Below are 22,358 nucleotides of genomic sequence, written 5' to 3' on the forward strand. Positions count from 1 at the left end.
AATAGTGGTTGAGTAACAGCCCAATGATGAAGGTTGGTTTGTGCCCATTCGACGATGAAGGCTGAGCCATGATAGTCTGACGATGATGGTGATCTGACGATGTTAGTCGGGCAACGATGATCCAACGATGATGGTTGAGTAATTGTGGTACTCCAAAGGTGGATATGAAGTGACGATTGTGACACCTCCAGAATCAGAGTACTTTGGAAACTAGTCTAACCTGACTAGAAATTAGGTAAATTATTGAGTTTTTAGTATTTGAACTCTTTTACATGTGTTTGAAATGACATATTTGTATGAAAAAAGGTATGGATGTTTTTTGAAGTATATTTTGGGGGCATCAATGCTTGTTTTTTTAAAAAAGGATTTTTTTTTTCCTGAAGCACCCCGACACTGCATGTTCTGGTGATCCAGCATTAAGCTTTCTAGAATTTGAAAAATGAACTAGGACCGCGACACTCAAATAGTGGCACCTAATTGTTAGTCTACTTTTTGCAATTAAATATATTAAAATTCACTATTCCATCAACTCGTTTCATTTGGGCAAGTGAATGGTGAGAGAAAGAGAGAGATTTTGCCTACCATTTTTTGATGCAATCTATGGTAATTTAGTTATGTTTTAAAACTATAAATTTTTACTCAGTAGGATTTGTTATTGCATACCATTATAAAAAAAAAAATTGTTAAATTCTAAATTGGCTCAGTTATGCTTTAATTGCTACAATATGATGAAATATGTATTTATGTGATTGAATTATATATTTTATTATTTGAATTGAGAAGTTCTAGGGAAGTTAAGTGTGAAAGAAGCAAGATATTATGGTGCTTATAAAGCATATTCTTATGGTAAAATATTATGTCCTGATGCCTACAGACATTTTTTGATGATACAAGCACATTATATTGGAAGTCATAATTGGGTTAGAATACTTTGAGATCATGTATGGGATCAAAAAAATATATTATTTTATGTTATGTGAAATAAAGTCATAAGTATTTCTTCTTTTGATTTTTATATAGTCATAGATAGTTTTATACCTATGTTATGTAGCATTTGTTTATAGTCATGACCTGTGATTGTATAGATATTTTGATGATGAAATGAAAAAAAAATATATATGAGTTTATTTTTAGGATATTGGACATTTTAGCAGCTTTGTAGTATGTTGTTTGTTTTAACATTTATATTAGAAGAAAATCTAGAAATAAAATTCAAAACTAGATATTGCATGGGATTCGTATGTTGTAAGCCAAAATGATAGGACATGTCTCATCAGTAGGTCTTGTCAGATTGGGTTGTGACAACAACAGTCTGATTGTGATAGTCAAGCATCAGTTGTCCAATAGTGATGATCAGATGGTGTTTGTCCATTAACAAATCCATCACAATTGTGATATATAGTTGGACAAATGTAAACTTAGTAGTAAATTAGAACTTCATAGCATCCAACCAATTTATCAAGTGGGAACTATATTCTGACAGGTAAGTTTTTCACATGTTGCAATGAATATGTCCCTTAAAAAGTTTTTTTGAGGAAGCATTTTTCATAGGAAAACATTTTTAGTAAAGATTTTTTTGATTTGTTAAACATATGTTTTTTTAACTAATTTTCTAACAAATAGTTGTTTGAAATTAGGTTTTTTTTTTTTTTTAGAAAACGCCATTAAGAAATTTTGTTAATTTTGATATTACTCTCCTCTACACTTGCAACAAATGGGTGTGGTTGCTCAAATATGTATCCTTAGCAAAGTTGTCTTCATCCTAACTACCTTCATGGCAAATTGTAATGGTTTTCCTTTAATTGCTTGGAGGTTGACAAACTTCAAACATTATTATTATTATTATTATTATTATTATTATTATTATTAATATTATTATTATTATTATTATTATTATTATTATTATTATTATTATTATTATTATTATTATTATTATTATTATTATTATTATTATTATTATTATTATTATTATTATTATTATTATTATTATTATTATTATTATTATTATTATTATTATTATTATTATTATTATTATTATTATTATTATTATTATTATTATTATTATTATTATTATTATTATTATTATTATTATTATTATTATTATTATTATTATTATTATTATTATTATTATTATTATTATTATTATTATTATTATTATTATTATTATTATTATTATTATTATTATTATTATTATTATTATTATTATTATTATTATTATTATTATTATTATTATTATTATTATTATTATTATTATTATTATTATTATTATTATTATTATTATTATTATTATTATTATTATTATTATTATTATTATTATTATTATTATTATTATTATTATTATTATTATTATTATTATTATTATTATTATTATTATTATTATTATTATTATTATTATTATTATTATTATTATTATTATTATTATTATTATTATTATTATTATTATTATTATTATTATTATTATTATTATTATTATTATTATTATTATTATTATTATTATTATTATTATTATTATTATTATTATTATTATTATTATTATTATTATTATTATTATTATTATTATTATTATTATTATTATTATTATTATTATTATTATTATTATTATTATTATTATTATTATTATTATTATTATTATTATTATTATTATTATTATTATTATTATTATTATTATTATTATTATTATTATTATTATTATTATTATTATTATTATTATTATTATTATTATTATTATTATTATTATTATTATTATTATTATTATTATTATTATTATTATTATTATTAAAAATTAGAAAATATTATTTAAATAAAATATAATAATTAAATGTAAATAATTAATTTTATAAAAACTCTTTTTATAGAATATTTTGATATAAATAATATTTTAGTTTTGATATAAATAATATTTGAATTTATAATGACAAAAATGACTAAAATTTATTTTATTTTATTTTTAATTGATTTTTTTTCATTTTTTCTTTTTGTCAAAACAATTGAACATTATATAAAAAAATAAAATAAATTTAATTTTACTTTTTGGAAACGTAATCATTATGGCCAATTTATAAAAAATGTTGTAATTGGAAATTCATAAACTTATTTTCTTTAATATTATTCATTAATAATTTCAACGGCTGAAATTTCAATGTGCCCATTAAGTAGAAAATTATTAAATATCCCAATTTTTCAATTTTATGATTTCTAATTTTCTGGATTAATTAGAAAATACAATATAAAAATTGGTGTTAAGAAACTGGACCTTCAAATTCTGGTTTCTTAAGAAACCATAATTTGTTAATCCGGTTTCTTAAGAAACCGGATTAATTTATTCGGGTTTCTTGTTTAAATTAAAAAATAATTGAATTTCAGAAAATAAAAAAATCAGAGAAGTAAATAAAAAAAATAAAAATATAGAAACCGGAGAAACAAGATCCAATTTCCGTTCGAAATAGAAACCGGATAATCAAGTTACGGTTTAGAAACCAGATAATTGAGTTTCGTATTTGCTCCTTTTTAATTTTTTTTAAACCAGATCTTTAAACTAATTTAAATTTAAAAGACATTCCTTTTTATAAAATGGCCATTTATGAATGTAATTTGGTGCATTAAGTGTTAGTATGTTGGTGAAAGGTGATCATGTTATATATGACAAATTAATTGTGCTTCTTTTTTTATTATGTGTGGGTATGATTAGATTTTTCAAAGCAAAGATGAACATTTCTTCATTTTATGCATCATATTTTTTACTTTTCTACTCAGTGAGTAAGATAATCTCTCTATTCACTTGAACTTCGAGGATGAAAATTAATTAACAATCCTTTGATGAAACGAGCTTAATTGAGTACATGATATTCTTCTTTAGAACAAAAGAAATAATCTTTACATAACAATAATAACACAGAAGAATCATCTCAACATAGCATACTAGAAAAATAAAATAAAATAAAATCTCCAAACAAACCATTCATGGATGGACTGCAATGTGCAAAAACTAATATAAAATCTCTGACATTGGTTGATTTTTAGGCTTATGAAAAAGCCTATGACCAATCTTTTCTTATCTCGAAGTAATAGCTCATTTCCAAATAACATTTACCATCATCATCCACAAACTGAAACATCGAAAAAGAGATCCTTGTAAGATTTTAATAGAAGAAACAAAAGAGCCTCAAACATGAATGTTATTTACCTTTGTTTTAGCAGAATAGGATCCCCTTGCAAATATGCCAGAAGGGGTGGTATCCTCTTCTAGCTCATAGGTGTATGGCTCCTTCTGAGGGCTGAAAGTTCCCAGCATCACCTTTGTGTTCTCAACTGCACAATTTCAAACAAGTCACATATTAAGTAACCAACTGAACTAAACAGATATGAAAGAACTGTTAAAAGAATTAAAGGGACTATTATTCTCTTAGGCTTCGTTTGTGACAGTTTTTTTACTGCTTCTTAAAACAACTTTTGAGCATAAAAGTCAAAATTTTTGTACTCAAAAGTTGCTTTAAGAAACAGTAAAAAAAACTGTCTCAAACGAAACCTTAATCTTTCTTTACCTCTCACTCCAGTCTTCCACACAGTGTTCGTGTACCGGAGTCCTGATACAATGTTATTTGAGACAGTGAAGGAGAATTTGAGTCGGTAGCGACTGCTATCCTTAAGAGTAAATGCATAGCCCTTCGCATTTGGGACGAAGGGGATAGGTAGAACCAGGTCTGGTCTATCAGGAGTGATGATTGTGAGACTCTGGATCTTCACTTCTGGATCTGGATTCTCTGCATTAGTTCAGTAAAAGAATGCCATCACTAACTTCTACTTAGTGCTTACAAAAAATACAAGTAGTTCTTCATTCTACCTTGTTCAATAAAAGCAAGATGACCACCTTGTTCTTCAAAAAGAAACTATCAATGATTTATGCAATTGTTCGTAAGTGCTCAAATTGTTCAAAGAATAATTGAAGACATGAAAATTTTATTAATTAACATATTGAGGAATTTTGGAAGTTATTTAGATTTTTCGTATTATGTGGTAAGAAAATCAATAGTTTAGGATTATATTTATTTCTTAAAAATCAATTTTGTATTTCTTATTGATGCATTTTAATGAAACCACACAATCAAACGAGTTGTTTTCATCGAAATAGAACTAAAAATGAGTAAAATTAGATGGATATTTGAATAAAGCCAACGACTCTAGTTGTGGTAAAGCCATGTAACCACCTGGAATTGAAATTAGCATAACACAACCCAACAATGAAGACTAGAAGACAAACAATAAAGAAGGCATAGGAAAAAATCATAAAAAAAAGATGGCACATAAAAAGAGTTTTTTAGTTTTATGCTATATCAAAAGAAAGTGCAAAATATAATTAACACCTTATATACGAAGAGGGAGAATTCATGAAACCAATAAAAAATTGTAATGAGGCTAAAGATGAAGATAAAAAAACTTTTTAACTGACCAGTGGCATTAACTAATGTTAAGTTACTACTTGTGATGAATAGCTTACTATTCCTAGGGCGCCCCGAAGGAAAAAAAAATCCTCAAGATATCTAATCAAATTTTTAGTTAGGAATGGCTCTCAAATCTGTTTGATTTATTTTGAACATAGTGCAACATAGTGTTAGGCCGGCCCAGGCGGAACCCATGGTGGGTCCAAGCATGAGTGAAAACTAGTATTGGAGGGAAGTTTTGAATGGGAAGGGTTGTTTTGGTAATTTGTATTTCTCCTATATAGTTAATTAGGTGCTTAGGAGGGAATTAGGGATTATCTTGAATTTGAATGTAATTTGAGATCTAGGGTTTGTGCTTGGGCTCTAGGCTACGGCTAGAGATTTGGAGGGTTGTTTCTTCCCCTCGAATTGGAGAAACTTGTATCTTTCTTTGCTTCCTCGTTATTTGATTGAAAGAAGGAGTTTGCTTGTGTTCTCTCTCCAAAAAATTGTTATTTCTGCTTGTTTTTTCCTGATGGTTCCTTCTTGAAAATAGCAGATTTCTTGATGTTTTCCCCCAATTTTGATTAGGTTTGCTTGCGAACTCAAGTATTACCCTTAGGGTTACTTGCGAACTCGAGTATTTCCTATCATATAACTTTTAATTTATTTCTTTTGTATTATATAATCTCAAAGTAAATCTACAATCTTTGAAAACAACCCAATTTTTTTCCTACATCCAACATTACATAAATTTTTTGCTGTTATGTTGTTTTAACAATGGAAATATTCAGTTTATATTAAGTTGCCAACAAGATATTTACTAATTTTAAAAGCATTACTTCAGATAGAAACTCTAAGTAGGGAAGAAATAAAAAAACAATCACATATAACATTATTGAGAAATTGATTATCATTAGGGTATTGCTCTGTTACAGTTAGAACATTTATTTTTTTGCTGATTTTCATAATTAATTAGAGTAGATAACGATATTAGATTATGAAGCTTGACTTTTTGTGATGTATATAATATGCTAGGGGAAGGCCCACCTTGTGGGACTCAGGGGAGTTAATATTCACTATGGAAAAGAAATTATGAGAGAAATAATTAGAAAAGTTTATTTAGGGAAAGATGGGTGATTTAAATTAGATATGGGAGGGAAATATGAAGGTTTTATTAAGGGAAAGAGGCTAATTTGAGGACTGATTTAGATATAATTAATTAGATGTTTTATAATTGAAGATGGCATATTTGGGGGTTGACTTGGAGGGGGTTAATTAAAAAATGTTTTCTAATTGAAGAGGGCTTATTTGGAGGGGGCTGATTTGGAGAGAATTAATTAGAATATATTTCCTAATTGAAGAAGACAAATTTGGGGGTTGATTCGGGAGGGAAATAATTAAAGAAATATGATAGATTTGGGAGGAAATTAGGGGAGGGCAGTTTTAGTATTTTACTGTTAATTGTTTGCTTTAAATAGTTATGTGTTTGTTTAATTTAGTTTATTCTTAGGTAGTGAGAGCTCTAGCTGGTGGCTAGAGATTTGGGAGAGCCGAATCTTCCTCTCCAATTGAAGATCCATTGTATCTTGTTTGTTATTTTTATATTTTCTAAAATTCAAAAGATTTGTGGTGTGTTCTTCTTCTCAATTTCTCTTTAGGTTCGCTGATTTAGTTGAAAGTTATTCTACTTCAAATCAAATTGGTATCAGAATGAGAATTTGGAGAGATGGCACCAAAGAGAGTGGATGCGTTGGAAGGAAAAATGGAGCAATTCAAATCCCGCATGAATGAGAAATTTTCAACCATGGAAGGAAGGTTTTCATCCATAGAAAACCGATTAAGAGGGATGGAGAAGATTGATGAAGAAACTCTTGTAGATGCAAAAAAAAATTCATCGGTGGTTCCGATGGTTGACTCTAACCAAGATTTGATTTGGATTCCCTTTGATCGAATTGAAGGGAAAAGATATCAAATGGAAGGAGTTCAACAATGAGAGTTTCTTTCATCAATAACCACCTCCTAGGGCTCTGATAAGGGATAGTCGGAGCTTCTGGATGAGGGGACAACAAGGAGAATTTTTTTTTGTGGAGGTGGTAGGAAGGCCGACCACTATAGGAGACATTTCGAGTAAGGGGAGTGGGTCATCAAAGGAGGAGGGGGTCAACAGCCACCTCCCAAGGCTCCATTAAGGGACATAATAGGGTTTTCATATGGGGAATAACAAGAAGGGAGTTTCGTGGTGAAGGTGGCCGACCACAATGGGAGGTCTTTTGGGCAAGGGGAGTGGACGACAGTAGAAGGATGGGGACGGGCCGAGCCATGGGCATCAGGTCATGTGAAGTGGAGGGAAAAAATGTGGGATTCCCACCCTTGATACACGGGTAAAATATGGAGGGATTATAACAACTACTACACTAGAGGAGGAAGAAGCTATTGGGGTAGCAATTCTAGGGTGAGAAAATTGAATATGCGAATGATTTATGATAAGGAAAAAGAGCAACTCAGAACTTTCAACAAACAAATTGAAGAGGGTAAAAAAAATAATCATCTCAATGAATGATCTTATTGAGCTACCAATTTGTTCTCAACATCTTGGGTTTATTCTTAAGGAGGTACTTATTAGGTGGAAGATGGGAACGATCTTCTGATTTTGTACTCCGGAAAATTCTTCCACCTAAGACCCCCTCCAAATCAGCCCAAAATATACCCTTTTCAATTAAGAAACATCTAATTAATTTCATCTAAATCAGCCCCAAAACCAACCTCTTTCTTTTAATAAAACATTCCTAATTCCCTCCCAAATCTAATTCAAATTAGTCTTATTTTCCTAAATAAACTTTCCTAATTATTTCTCTCATGATTTCTCCTCCTTACATGATGAATATTAACTCCCATGGGCCCCATATAGTGGTCCCCACTAGCATATCAATACTTTCTCCCAAAAAAAAAACACCTTGTCCTCAAGGTGGAACATCAGATTAAAAGAGAATAAACAAGATACAATAGATCTTCAATTGAAAAGAAAGATACAGGCTCTCCCAAATCTCTAGCGAGCGGCTAAAGCCCTCGTAATCTAAGAACAAACTAAATTCAACAAACACATAATATATCTTAAATCTAGGGTAAATAAACTATTTAAAGCAATCAATAAACAATAAAATACCAAAACAGTCCTCCCCAAATCTACCATATTTTCTTAATTATTTCCCTCCTAAATCAACCATCAAATTAGCCACCAAATCTGTCTTCTTCAATTATGAAACAATTCATAATTAATCTTCTCCAAATTAGCCCCCAAATCAGGAACTTTTATTACATCCAGTGAACGTACGCTCCTCTACGTTCGGTTTTAGACAAAAACAGCGCAATACCGAGTTTTTTGAAAAAACTCGGTACAACTCGGTACTCGGTACTCGGTATTGCGCTTTTTTTGCCTAGAACCGAACGTAGAGGAGCGTACGTTCACTGGATAAAATAAAAGTTCCCAAATCAGCCATCTTCAATTAGAAAATATTTTATAATTAACACCCTTCATATCAGCCCCCAAATATGCCCTCTTCAATTAGGAAACATCTAATTAATTCCATCTAAATCAACCTCTTTCTCTTAATAAAACCTTCATATATCCCTCCCAAATATAATTCAAATAAGCCATCTTTTCCTAAATAAACTTTTCAAATTATTTCTCCCATGATTTCTCCTCCTTACATAGTGAATATTAACTCCTCTCCGCCCCTCAAGGTGGGCCCCCCTTACATATTAGTATACTTCTAGAAAGGCATTTGACATTACCTAAATTAATGATATCAAAACTAATGAAACAAACTTTATGATATTCTATCAATACATGAAAGAAATTTAAATGCTTTTAGAATAACTAGTGCATATTTGGGATATTTATTGGCATATCATCATTTATTCTTTATTTAGCTATAGTTGTCTACACGTAATTATCCATATAGTGCTTTTATAGGTACCTAACAGGTTCAGATAGAAGAACTTAGACCAACAAGTTTCAATGATAAGAACTCAGTCAGAACAATCACTTCGTCCTTGATGGGCACTCGCCAGCCAAGGGACATGACTAGCCATAGGCAGACGAGTCAAAAATTGGTCCCCAACAAAAGGGGCAAGAAACTCATAAAAATCCATTTAGACTCCTAGAAGCTTTTCTCTTCAGCAAGGGAGGTAGGTGACTTTTATCGTGTCTTAGTTTTCAAAGATTTTGATTTCGACCGTCTGACTTCTTTTAAATTAAATTTGCTACATTTTTTTCCTTATTTAGCAAACTTCTACAATACAACTTTTTCTCTGTTATAGTACTGATTATTCTAGAAATTTTTACTAGATAATTTCATGATTTTACTAGATAAACTGAAAGTTATTGTATTTTGAATGATTTGGATATAATAGATATTTTGATATTTTAATATATGCATATTATAAATACAAGCATTATGAATGAATATAAGCATGTGATTGAGTAATAGTTTATTAATGTAATAATATTGTGATAATAATGTGTTAAAATAAGCAAAGGCTAGTGAATTATTGACGTTGGTTGAAAATTGATTTATACCTGCACATGATGGTGGCTGACGGGCTTTCCTTCAAATATTGTGGTTTGATGTTATTCTCTACTGATTCACGTGATTTACTGGTTGAGAGTTATAAGAAGTTATAACTATGCTAACGGGCAGAAAGTGACGACTATGTGTATTGAGCCAACAATTACTGACTTACTACTGAAAAAAAGTATCGTGCAAGCTAGAATTCTTACTTGTATAGTATGACTATTGGGATGCATGTTATAGTATTGTTTTAATATCCTAATGATTATTGTTTTACTATTATTGTCACTAGTTTTATAGCATTAATATTGTTACTGATGATATGGACGTTATTATTGATATCACTACTGATTCAATGTCACTGTTACTATCATTGATTCATTGTTTATTGATTTACTGTTTCATGAACATGTGCTTCTTATACTGAGCACTAAGTATATGATATAAGATACTGTTTGGATACTTACATAGAATGCTTAATATTCATGTGTATATTAATTTAATTGTACTGCATTGTTATAGATTCTGACCGTTTTCATAGATGTTTCTAGTTTCCTTATTGCTATAGTGTATGACTTGGGAAGGATCGTTTACTGCTTATTTGAGTCGACCTCCGTACTGATTTACTGATCTACTAGTTTACTAGTTTATTGATTCTATGGTTTTTGTACCACACTATTTTACTGGCTTCCGTACCGTATGATTATATTGTTTTATAGATTTTATTATTGCATATGATTTATTGTTTCAGTATAGATTCATAATCATATTGACTACTATTGTTATGAATTGACTAATGACATGCATAATGTATCTTTATCGAGCTTTGAGTTCAACTTTAAGATTTTATGACATGTTAGGCTATTTAGTCCATTATATGTGGTTTCAATGATTTCAGTTTAAGGAAGAGGATTAGCATTGTAAGATTGAGCGTTTACAGAATCCTCTAGGTTTTTTGTTATCTTGTTTAGTTATTCTTTTGTAGTCAGGAGCATATATATCCTATGATGAGATTGTATAACTCTTAACTATTGTATATAATTTTTAGAATATGAATACATATCTATATTGGTGTTTAGATAAATATAATGAATTTCACTACTAGTTTAATTATTGATAAATAAAATTTAGATAAATCTGGTAGTCTTTGTTATAATTATTAAAAGAAAAAGAATAATTATTCCAAATTTAATTCTTTGGTGACACAACATACCTAGAGGACTCTCCTTATCAACTTGTCAACCCACCTAGGAGACTTGCCTTACTCACCCTGAGGTCAACGACTAAGATGAAGACAAAGAGTCACAAGGGCATCTAGTAAGCCATGACATGTGTCATTTATGCTGCATAACATACCATAATCAATGATGTACTTTTTATCTTTTTTATGTAGCCTTCTTTGTATCCCTCGTATCCCTATAAATAAGGGATGAATATGCACATCTTAGATCTTTTGGAGTATTATAGATCTATTTGTGCATTTTTCAGAGATTTCCCTAGTTTTTTTTTTTTTTTCTGTATCTTACGAATCTTTTCCTTTTTTTGTCATACTCATCCTAAGTTCTCAGGTTTTCATCTCTTAAGACTGCTTGCTAGTAAGGCAGTTGCCATCAATCGACACATTTATATCCAATATCATAAAAAGGGTGGTGAGCGTGGATTAATGCCAATGATTAGAAGACAGAGACACCTCGAAGAATAGCAGAACCCAGAACCATCCATAAACTCATCAAGTTCTCAAGGAAATGGAGAAAAGGCTCACAAAGATGATGCATGATGTATTGGGAGGAGCCGAGGAGGTTATCCCGTGGAGATTGAAATATCTGGCATAAGGAGAGGCCCACATAAGGCGACATCATGCCAAGTCCTTATAATGCAGGTATCATTTAGTAGCTGATGAGTTGCAAGTATACGTACTCTCTACTATAACATGCCAAATATTTAGTACATCAACACTATAAGCTAACTAGCGAGTCCATAGGATTTGGATTTCTTATTGCAAATCGCTGAAACCTAGACTTAGTAAAAGTATTACTTTTCATATTGAGAATCTCAACTATTTATTGGACTCGTCAACATTGATAAATCTAGGGAATCCATTAAGACTAGGTCAAGTCACTTAGTATAAACTTGCCGAGTTCTTTCTTGTTGAATCCAGTTTCATCAAGCTTCTTATATGATATGTATCATACTCCTTCAATTATTTTCAGTTAATATTCTTTTATTATTATGACAAGTACTAATATGTTCAAGTTATTTTGTCCATTAATTAAGCTTTTTCTTTAGTTATTTAGTTCACTTATCCAATTGTTGATAAGTTCAATACTTAGAAGAATTTCTTGGTATTTCAGAATGAGTAGTACTATAAATATGAGCTATCTATATATAAGTCGATTTCGAGACATAGACTATTTTGTTTTCAAGTAGAAGGAAAAAATACTAAAAGACAACAACAACAACAACAACAACAAGCCTTTATGCCATGATATGGGGTCGACTACATGAATCCTTTTTATCCATTGTGCCATGTAAAAAGTTAAATTCTCATTTAAATCTAATAAAGAAAGGTCATTTCTAATATTTTCTAACCATAACTTTTTAGGTCTACTTCTACCCTTCTTAACATAAGTTAAATCTAATACATCTACTTTCCTAATCGGGTCATTAGAAGACCGCCGTTTTATGTGACCAAACCATCTAAGGCGACTCTCTCTAATCATATCTTCTACTAGAGCTACTCCAACCTTTCACATATATGCTCATTTCATATCTTGACTCTAAGAGTAAAGCCACTCATCCACATGAGCATCCTCATCTCTGCAACACTTAACTTAATATTATGCTTCTCTTTTAATGGCCAGCATTTTGCACCATAAAGCAATGCAGGTCTAACCACCATCTTATAGAATTTTCCCTTAAGTTTGAAGGGGACTTTTCTATCACACAACAAGCCTGATCCATTCCTCTACTTCAACCATCCAACTATAATTCTACTAATAATATTCCCATCTATTTCACCATCACTCTGAACAATAGACCCAATATATCTAAAATGTGTACTCTTATTAATGACTTGATCACACAAAGTCACAATTTCCCCACTAGAACTATTATTACTAAAATTAAATTTCATATATTCAGTTTTAGATCTACTCAAACGAAAGCCTTTAGACTCTAAGGTTAACCTCCATAATTCAAGTTTACCTTCAACTCCCTCTCTAGTCTTATCAACAAGAAGAACATCATCATCAAAAAACATATACCAGGGTACAACCTCTTACAAATGTCTAAGGAGAACATCCATGACTAAAACAAAAAGATATGGGCTTAAGTATAATCCTTGATGTAATCCAAATGAAATAGGAAAATACTTGGTCAAACCATCTTGTGTCTTGATACAAGTGATAGCTCCTGTATACATATCCTTAATGACTTGAATATAAGCATTATTAACCCCTTTTCTTTTCTAGAACACTCCATAGCACTTCTCTTGAAACTTTATCATATGCTATCTCTAACTTAATAAATACCATATGTAGATTCACCTTATTCTCTCTATACTTCTCCATCAAACCTCTCAATAAATATATAGCTTCCATAGTAGACCTACCCAGCATGATCCACAATGACTTTAGGAAACGTTAGTATCACGCTGCAACCTATGCTCCATAACTATCTCCCATAGTTTTAAAGTATGACACATTAACTTAATTCCTCTAAAATTTGCACAATCCTATGCATCACCTTTATTCTTAAAAATATGTATCAATCTAATCATCTAGCATCTTTTTAATTTTCAAAATAATATTAAAAAATTTAGTTAGCCAAGAAATTCCTTCTTCTCTTAAGCATTTCCACACCTCTATTGGACATCATGTCCAACAGTTTTTTCACACTTTATTTTCTTTAAAGCTTCTCTAACTTCAGTTTTAATAATACACCGATAAAAATAAAAATCTTTATTTTCATTTAGGTTGCTAAGGTTATTAAAGTCAATTGTATTCTCATAATATTTATTGAAGAGTTGATAAAAATAGCTCATCCACCTTTATTGAATATCTTCTTCTAATAAAAACACTTTTTGATCTTCATCCTTAATACATTTCACTTGAACTAAATCCTTACTACTATTATTTCTTTGTTTACCTATTTTATGCATATATCTTTTGCTCTCCTTAGAATTGAATATATTATATAAATCCTTAAAGCTAAAATTTTTGCATTGTATATTACTTTCTTAAACTCCTTACGGGTCTTTTTATATCTTTCCCTATTATCAGAATTTTTACATCTAAACCAATTTTTATAATAAATATTTTTATTATTTATTTTTTTCTTGAACATTTTGATTCTACTACCAACTATTTTTACTATTATGAGCTTTCTCTTTGATAATCCAAGTATACTTTTTACAATATTCTTAATATCACTAGCTTCTTTTTCCCGCATAACATTATATTCTTCATGCACAGACAAAATCTTAAGATCTAGTATCTTACTCTCAAAAATATTTTTGTTAATATTCTTTAAATGCCTCATCTAATCTTAGAACAATATTTTACTTTATTTATTATTTTTTGTCACTTCAACTTAAGTCCAAAACTAATCAGCGACATTGGATACATAAACTTTCACTTGAAATAATTTTATAATCTTTGTAATATAATGTTTATTTTTTAATATGAAAATAATTAATCTGAGTTTTACTATATCCATTTTTATAAGTGATGAGATGTTCATCTCTTTTTTTTAAAAAAGATATTAACAATTACAAAATCATGAACTAAAGAAAAATCTAATATGGTCATACCACTTTTATTAGTCGCTCAAAAGTCATAGCCACCATGAATGCTTTTAAAATCATTTACCTCTACTAACATTGAAAAAAGGATTCATGTAGCCGACCCCACGTAGTGGGACAAAGGTTTGATGTTGTTTTACTTGTTATTGTTGTACGTCTCTGCCAATATGTTCATTTAAATCTCCTCTAATAAAAAATTTTTCTTCAAGAGGTATATTTTGTATTAATTCTTCTATGTCATTCCAAAATTTTAATTTTAAACCAATATCCAAACCTATTTGAGAAATATAAGCATTTATAATATTGATAATCTTAGCATCAAGAACAATCTTCAAAGCTTTAATTTTATCTCTAATTTTATTAATTTTTACAACATTATCCTTTAAATTGTTATCTATAATCACATACATCTACAACATTTCTAATACGACTATTACCAGAATACTAAAGTTTAAATCATAAACTATCAATCTATTTAATCTTCTCTCCAACCCATTTAGTTTTTGAATGCATAGAATATTTATTTTCTGATGAATCATAATATCTACTAATTCCATTAATTTACTTGTACGGGTACTTATATTTCAAGGTTCTATCCTAATTTTATTTTCATGGACTAGCTTTTTTGCTCATATCCGTCCATGATGTGGGAACCCTTGCCTATTTAACACTGCACCCGGATGTCAATGCAAAGGCCTTTGCACACTTATCAGTTGTCACTATATTCATGCCATACAGCGCGTCGCTTATAGGAAACTCCCTTGCATTAACACAATGTATTAAATGATTCATGTCATGATTATTTGATAAGTTTTACGCTGGCTGTCGATTACCTAACACAACCCTCTACTTTTCTCATACAGGACTTGGGACTTGGCAACGATAGTGTTTTAAAAAAAACACTAAAAGATAAGTGAGGGGGGGGAGGGGGGGTGGAGTACAATTTGTTGTGACCTTAACCACTTACACTCGCACCACCACTCTCTTCACTTTTTGAGACCTGATGGAAGAAGGCAGCCTTATCCTCATTGAGGGTGATCAACTTCCTTGGCAACGACAGGCTAAGGACATCATCATACTTGTCAAACTTGAATAAGGTGAACCACTACTTAGTTGTTTTGATCGTCGCCTACAATAAGGCGACTTGTTCTTCTACATGCCACTTGGCTTGTTGGCGGTTTCTTTTAAAACAACCTCCTAATTCACTCTTCCTTAAAAGCTACCTTCTTTTTTACGAGCTCTGCCCTTAGTTCCACAACTTTATCCTCCATGGTGAGTTAGGAGACTCTCTCCTTATTAAGGTAACATACCACTATTGAGTGAGCCTTCCTTAGAGATTGCATGTTCACTGAAGCTCACCGATGGTTGCAAGCTAAGACAGAGGGGTTGCCAATTCTTTCCAATTGAGTTCATTGTCATTAACTCCAGTTCTTCTTTAGGGATCACCTTGATGATAGCCTCAAACGAACATGAGAAGACTGCCCACTCGTAAATGGAGCTCTCCTCGCCTTCAGAATCGGCAGCCTCTTCAGAACAAAATGGCTCGAGCAAGATGCTTGGCAACTTCTCATCGAGATCAAGGGCGACTTGTTTTCCCTTGCCCTCGACAGTCGCCTTGGGCTTGCTTTCCCCCTCCACCTTCCTCTTAGCAACCCCTTCATCTATTATGATCCCCTTGCTCGCCGTGGGGGATGGCTTGGTTGTCACGATTGCTGCCTCCTTTACAGTCCCAATCAACTTTCTAGGAGGTTTTGTCGAACGAAGGGGAACCACCCTCCCTACAAGGGCGCTTGCAAGCACCTTCTCCTTAAGAGGAACCTATGACTAGGCACTTACCATCGATTCTTTAGGCCAAGATGGCATCGCCACCTCCCTCTTTATTTCTTGTGAGGCGACTCATGCATCTCTTTCGGATTCACCACCGGCCTTTCTCCCCGCCTTCTTCGTCGCCCTTCTCCTTGGTTAGAGGGTCCTTGCCCTAGAACTCTAGCATCAAAGGGTCTTCTGAGTAGGAGCAGCTCAACATACCCTCTGCACATAGACAATACACAAAAGAAAAGCTAGGGACTTTCATCCTCACTAAACTTTAGGAGAACTACCTTACTCTTTATGAAGGGGATTAAGGTAGTCGACATAGATCATCCGATTGCAAAGTGGATGAACAAAAAATTTGCCTTCCAATTTATAACCTTGTTCGCCAATCTACTTGTCCTCATCACCACCGATAAGAATTGAACCAAGTGTCCTTGAATGTCTACATGGTGAAGAGGTGGAAGAATACAGTGATTGTCCACGAGAGTTGATGGAGATAAAAATTATGACACTCGCCACAAAGTTGGGATGAATCTAAGTGGGGATGAGGTCATAGAAGTTCAGAATGTTTGCAAACTCCCTACATAAGGGGAGTTGCAATCCCAATTTGACGTGGTCACAGTGTATGCAAAATTCACTATGATTGAAAGCATTCAAGTGCTTGTCCTCATCAGGAAAACAAAATTGTAAGTTCGTGTTGGCGTAGCAATAACCCAGATACACCATGTCTGGATAATTGGGAGTCACTCGTAAGAACTGCAACAGTCGACGTTCTAGAAACTTAAGAGCACTTGTGAAGTGCAACCATGAATACTACGTCGTACTCACTTGCAAACTGATAAGCAAGGAACATTTTCTCAATTGTAAAACTCAAGACCCAAAAGAGGTGACAAGGAGGTATTTATTAGTAGAATGCCCTGACACAAATTTCTGCAATTAATGCTCATATTGCACCTATATTTTCCTCATAACATCAAGAATTGGTGAATCTTTTCTCACTCGCTCGACAATCGCCACCAAAGCACAATTTCGAGTCCCCTAACCCAAAATATAGAGAACTTATCTCATAGCCATTTCACAAAGAATCGATAACAACTCACCTCATTTATCACTTAAAGATGTCATAAGCTTGCCTTATTTTCAAACAGTACATGCTTACCCATCAAGGTATACACAACTCGTCTCCGCATAAAGCAAAAAAGAGCTAAGTTATACAAAGGTACTTGCCTCAAAACAAAATTTTATTACTTAGAAATTTTTACAAGGTTCATAAGCATACCATAAAAGAAAATAGGGAGATGAAACTAATTGTCTCAACCAAAAATTCGACATTCAAATTATGTGATCGCCTCTAAAGGTAGCATCCTATTTTTATTAGATATTGTGGGAGAAATCGTCCACCTTCAACAAAGGGAATTTCCTTGACGAGGTGGTGAGTAGACTTCAAATTGACTTAAAGGGCAGCCATCTCTTTCCATAGTTGGGACTTGGACTCGCCTCCAATGGTCCTCTATGAGCCACCAATGCCCTCGCTAAGAATGCCCTTGACGTTGAGCACTTTCTCCATTATGTTGATGTGCTCAGCCGACACATCCACATTCAACAACGTCTGGGTTGGAATCTCGTCGCCTAAGGAATCATGGGAAGTTAGAGGAATGGCATTGTAACAACTACCGCTAGATGAGTTGTTGGAGTATCTTGAGCTACAAGCGGCTCCATCACATCCTCTAAAACCTCCACCACCAGCTCGTCCTTCTTTGTTGGTGGCACCACGGGGGTACTCACAACCAAGGGGGATGCTCCTATGATTAACAATGAAGGATCAATAGAGGAAATTTCTCTATCCAAGAAACCCAATGGAACAACAAAAAGTCTATCATGGAGATTCATCATTTTCATGTACAAACAAGATGTCCACTATGTTAATGCTAATACCTTGAACTCACTCGGCAAAATTTTTGGTAGCTCACTCAAGGAGAGACATATTCTGGGTTCGCTGGCAAATAGAAACACTCAACCACTAGATAAAATTCTTTTTAAGGTTTCCACTAGAAACACTCTTCTTACCTTCCCTCATGACAGTGGCAAGGTTGACCACCATTGAAGTCGGAAGGACCTCAATGGAGGCTACCTCAGTGGCAAACATCCTTGTTGGGCACCCAACCAGAGGTCGTTTGGCCAACCTAATGATCAATGGGAAATCATCAAAACTTGAGGAGAACATCTCTCTCCTTGGACTTCAAGGATCTGACACTTTAGCAACCACCTATCTCATGGTCGCCGCCCCAATTTTCGGCATGGCATTCAGCGAAGCCACACCATGCTCCACTTTCACCACCTTCAATGATGTTGGGACAACCAACCCAGCTTGCCCTAGAGCCACGGGAGGACTCGCCTCGACAATCCTCACTTGACTTGGCGATGACTCAAAGCACTTTTTTACGTCTTCCTCCACCTTAAACTTGTGAATAACAACCCTTCTCGCTCGCTTAAAACTAGAAATCACTAACTTGACAGGGTCCATCTCCACTTTTTAAAGCAAGTCCAAATTTTATAAGATGCTTAAGGATGGAGAGCACTCACCTCTCAAACTAGAACTTAAAGGCAAAAGAAATGAGTGTCATCATAGAACAATCATGATGACGAATCTGCATGGTGCCTAAGAGTACAATAACAAAATGATAGTAACTCATACTAAACTTTTTTTTTTACTATTGTATAGTTATAATAAGTGCTTTCCATTAATTCACTTGCCATTTTCATAACTCGCACTTGCCATTTTCATAACTCGCCCATCAAAGGGACAAGTAAATCGCGGAACTAATGCATACTAGTATGTCTCCATATAGGGCTTTTATAGATACCTTATAGGATCAAATAGAATAACTTAGTCCTAGTAGATTCTAGTGAAAAGAGCTCGATCAAACAATCACTTCATCCTTCAAGAGCACACACCAACCAATGACGTAACTCACATGTGGCAAATGAGACAAAGAGTCGTCACCAGCATAAGCTATAAGCTCATACAGATCCATTCAAACTCCTAGAGCTTTTTCTCTTTAGCTGGGAGAAAACCCCCCAAAGATACTCACCCTTTTCCAAATTGACAAGCTACCATCAGCACTTCAACACCAACTATAAGGAAGAAGCATCTCAGAGGCTTAGAGCCCGATCCTCTGGACTTGACCAGCACTTAGCTTGCATTTGTCATATCCAAAAGAACTTGCCTTTCACACTTGACAGCCAGAGAATTGTACCTATGACTTGCCTTACCAACTCGTCAGCCCACCTAAGAGACATGCCTTACTCTCTCTGACATCGAGGATTGAGCTGAAGAAAAAGAGCCCAGCAGGCATCTAGCAGATCAGGAAAAGTGTTTGTATATGGTCCACAATTAATGGGCCATAATCAATTATGTACTTGTTATCTTTTTTAATATAGCTTTCCCTATAGCCCTTCGATCTTATAAATAATGGGAGAAGAGGCACCTTTAGGATCTTTTAGACAATTATTGATCCCTTTGGATGTTTTTCTAAGATTTTCTTGATCTTTTTCTACTAGATCTTTCATATCTTTTTTCTTTCATTCCCATAGTCATCCTAAGTTATCAGAATCTTTTCTATTGAAATTGCTTGTTAGTAAGGTCATTTGACATACACCAAAAGCATTTGGATCCAACAATAGTTTTAAGCATACTCTATGGTTTTAATTCTATATTAAATTGCTACTCTAAGGTATCAAGCATTCTTTATCAATCAATAATGGTGATGAATACTGCTAATTTTATTTTATAATCTTTATTCAGATTAATGGATTTTTGGCTGCTTTCTACGTATGTCTAAGATTAAGATCAATCCAATCAGTACGGGCCGAAAGTGAATGTTATCTGTAAATATGAAGAATTGAATGCTGAATATATACAAATAATAAGATTTTAAAATTTTAATAACACAAATAAAAAATATATTTATTTTCAAAAAGATAGCATGCTTTTCAGAATCATTATAACACAATTTCAAATATGTTTCTCAAGCACAAGAACAGAACAAAAAAATTAATAAATAAAGAATAAGGAATTAAAAATGAATTCAATACAAAATAGAGAAGATATCTATAAGCCGATCTTAAACAACCATACCTCCAACTTCAGACAAATCAACGCCGGCAAGCAGCTGCTCTTTCCATTTCCTCAGGCTTTCATCATCCTAATCAACAAGAACCTCAATCCAGCCATTAAAAAAAAAACAAGAAGTATAAAGAGAATTCGAAAAGGAAGATAAAGAGAGGAAAAGGTGGAACCTTGTCCATCTCAAGCTGTTCCTTGAGAGCCAATTGAGGGCCGAGCGCCACATGTGCGTCTTTCCGATCATCGTCGTCGTCCTCGGCATCTTCGTCGTCCTCCTCGCCACCGTCGGTGGAGTAAAAAGAAGCACTGCTCATCTTCCTTTTGAGTTCGTTATCCGAATCGCCCGGCTCCTCCCCCTCCTTCAAGCTCAATGTCACATCTTCTGATGCCGGCGTCGACATTTCTATCTTTTTCTCTCCTTCCATGCTTAAAAAACTGGTTCCTTTGCTTCTCGTTTCAGGGAAAGACGAGGCAGGGGACGATGGGAGAGGGAAAGATCTTAAGAATAGAAGAAGATAGTAAGGGCTTCTGTTTCTCTATTTTTATAGAAAAGCTGTTATGCGTCTTATAGGATCTGCAAAAATGGCGGAGAGACAACCAAATGAGGGGGAAGAGTTCTCTGCCTATGGGGCTTCCGACATTTAAGATCTGTGAGCCCTAATCTTATGTGGCGTCAATTTAAATTTCGGGCAGTTGTCGATATGTGGATGTATATAAATAACAAGAGCGCTCCAGCTTGGACTAATTATATATCGTGACTTGTCTTGTTTGTTAGATCAATTTTATAGCCAGATCGTTTTGGTTTATTTGTTGTAAATTTTTACTATCAATTAAAAACTTTAAAATTTGAGTCTCATATATATATATATATATATATATATATATATATATATAAACCCGGGTCGTGTCGGGTTGACCCGAACCCGAAGCGGGTCGGGTTCGGGTCTAGGATTTTGACCCGTTTGCCTATCCGGGTCGGGTTAGGGTCGACCCGATTGAACCCGGGTCAGTTCCGAGTTCGACCCGAACCCGACCCGTGACCCGAAATTGACACCTCTACATTTGATTATCATCACTCAACTATAATCATCTGACTAATACCAATTGAATACATTCATCTAACCACTATTCCTAACTACATTCGTGATACCAATGATTCTTGAATATAATTCTCCAACCACTGTCGCCCAACTACTATCTTTCAACCTTTTGTCATCTAACTATGCCCCCCTTAGCACGGTCATTCAAATGCTTTCCTTTGACCATCATCTACCAACTATAACTATTCAATCTCTGTTGCCTAACCACAACTCCAACCATGATCAACCAACCACAATCCTCTAACCCATAGTCTTTGTCGTCTTACTACATCAACCATTACTGATAATATTAAAGCATGTCATCATTTACAAGATTGAAGCAAGTACTCAACATCGACACTAAATCTTGACGTCAGCTTGGGATTTGTGTTGAACATCTTGGTATTTGGTTTCCCCTTCTCAAGTGAGTACAACCAAATATATAACCAAACAATATATTAAATATAGTTCACATGCCATAGAGCTCTTTCAACTTCAAACACATAGTATGTTCTATACATTGTATGTTTACTACATTGAATCAATACC

At 32.9% G+C, this 22,358-nt stretch overlaps 1 protein-coding gene across 1 annotated transcript; it reads right to left on the reverse strand.

Annotated features, from left to right (window-relative positions):
* Positions 1-4,034: 4,034 nt before the first annotated feature.
* Positions 4,035-21,071, reverse strand: LOC110094375 (rho GDP-dissociation inhibitor 1-like). The gene is made up of 5 exons (XM_020819598.2): positions 20,904-21,071; positions 20,743-20,809; positions 4,542-4,760; positions 4,184-4,308; positions 4,035-4,106 (listed from the first exon to the last, which is right to left on the reverse strand). The coding sequence occupies exons 1-5, from the start codon at positions 21,042-21,044 to the stop codon at positions 4,035-4,037; spliced, it is 624 nt and encodes a 207-aa protein (XP_020675257.2). The 5' UTR covers positions 21,045-21,071.
* Between the last annotated feature and the right edge of the window lie 1,287 nt (positions 21,072-22,358).

Source organism: Dendrobium catenatum, unplaced genomic scaffold (assembly GCF_001605985.2).
Source record: "Dendrobium catenatum unplaced genomic scaffold, ASM160598v2 fragScaff_scaffold_745, whole genome shotgun sequence".
Lineage (NCBI taxonomy): Eukaryota > Viridiplantae > Streptophyta > Magnoliopsida > Asparagales > Orchidaceae > Dendrobium > Dendrobium catenatum.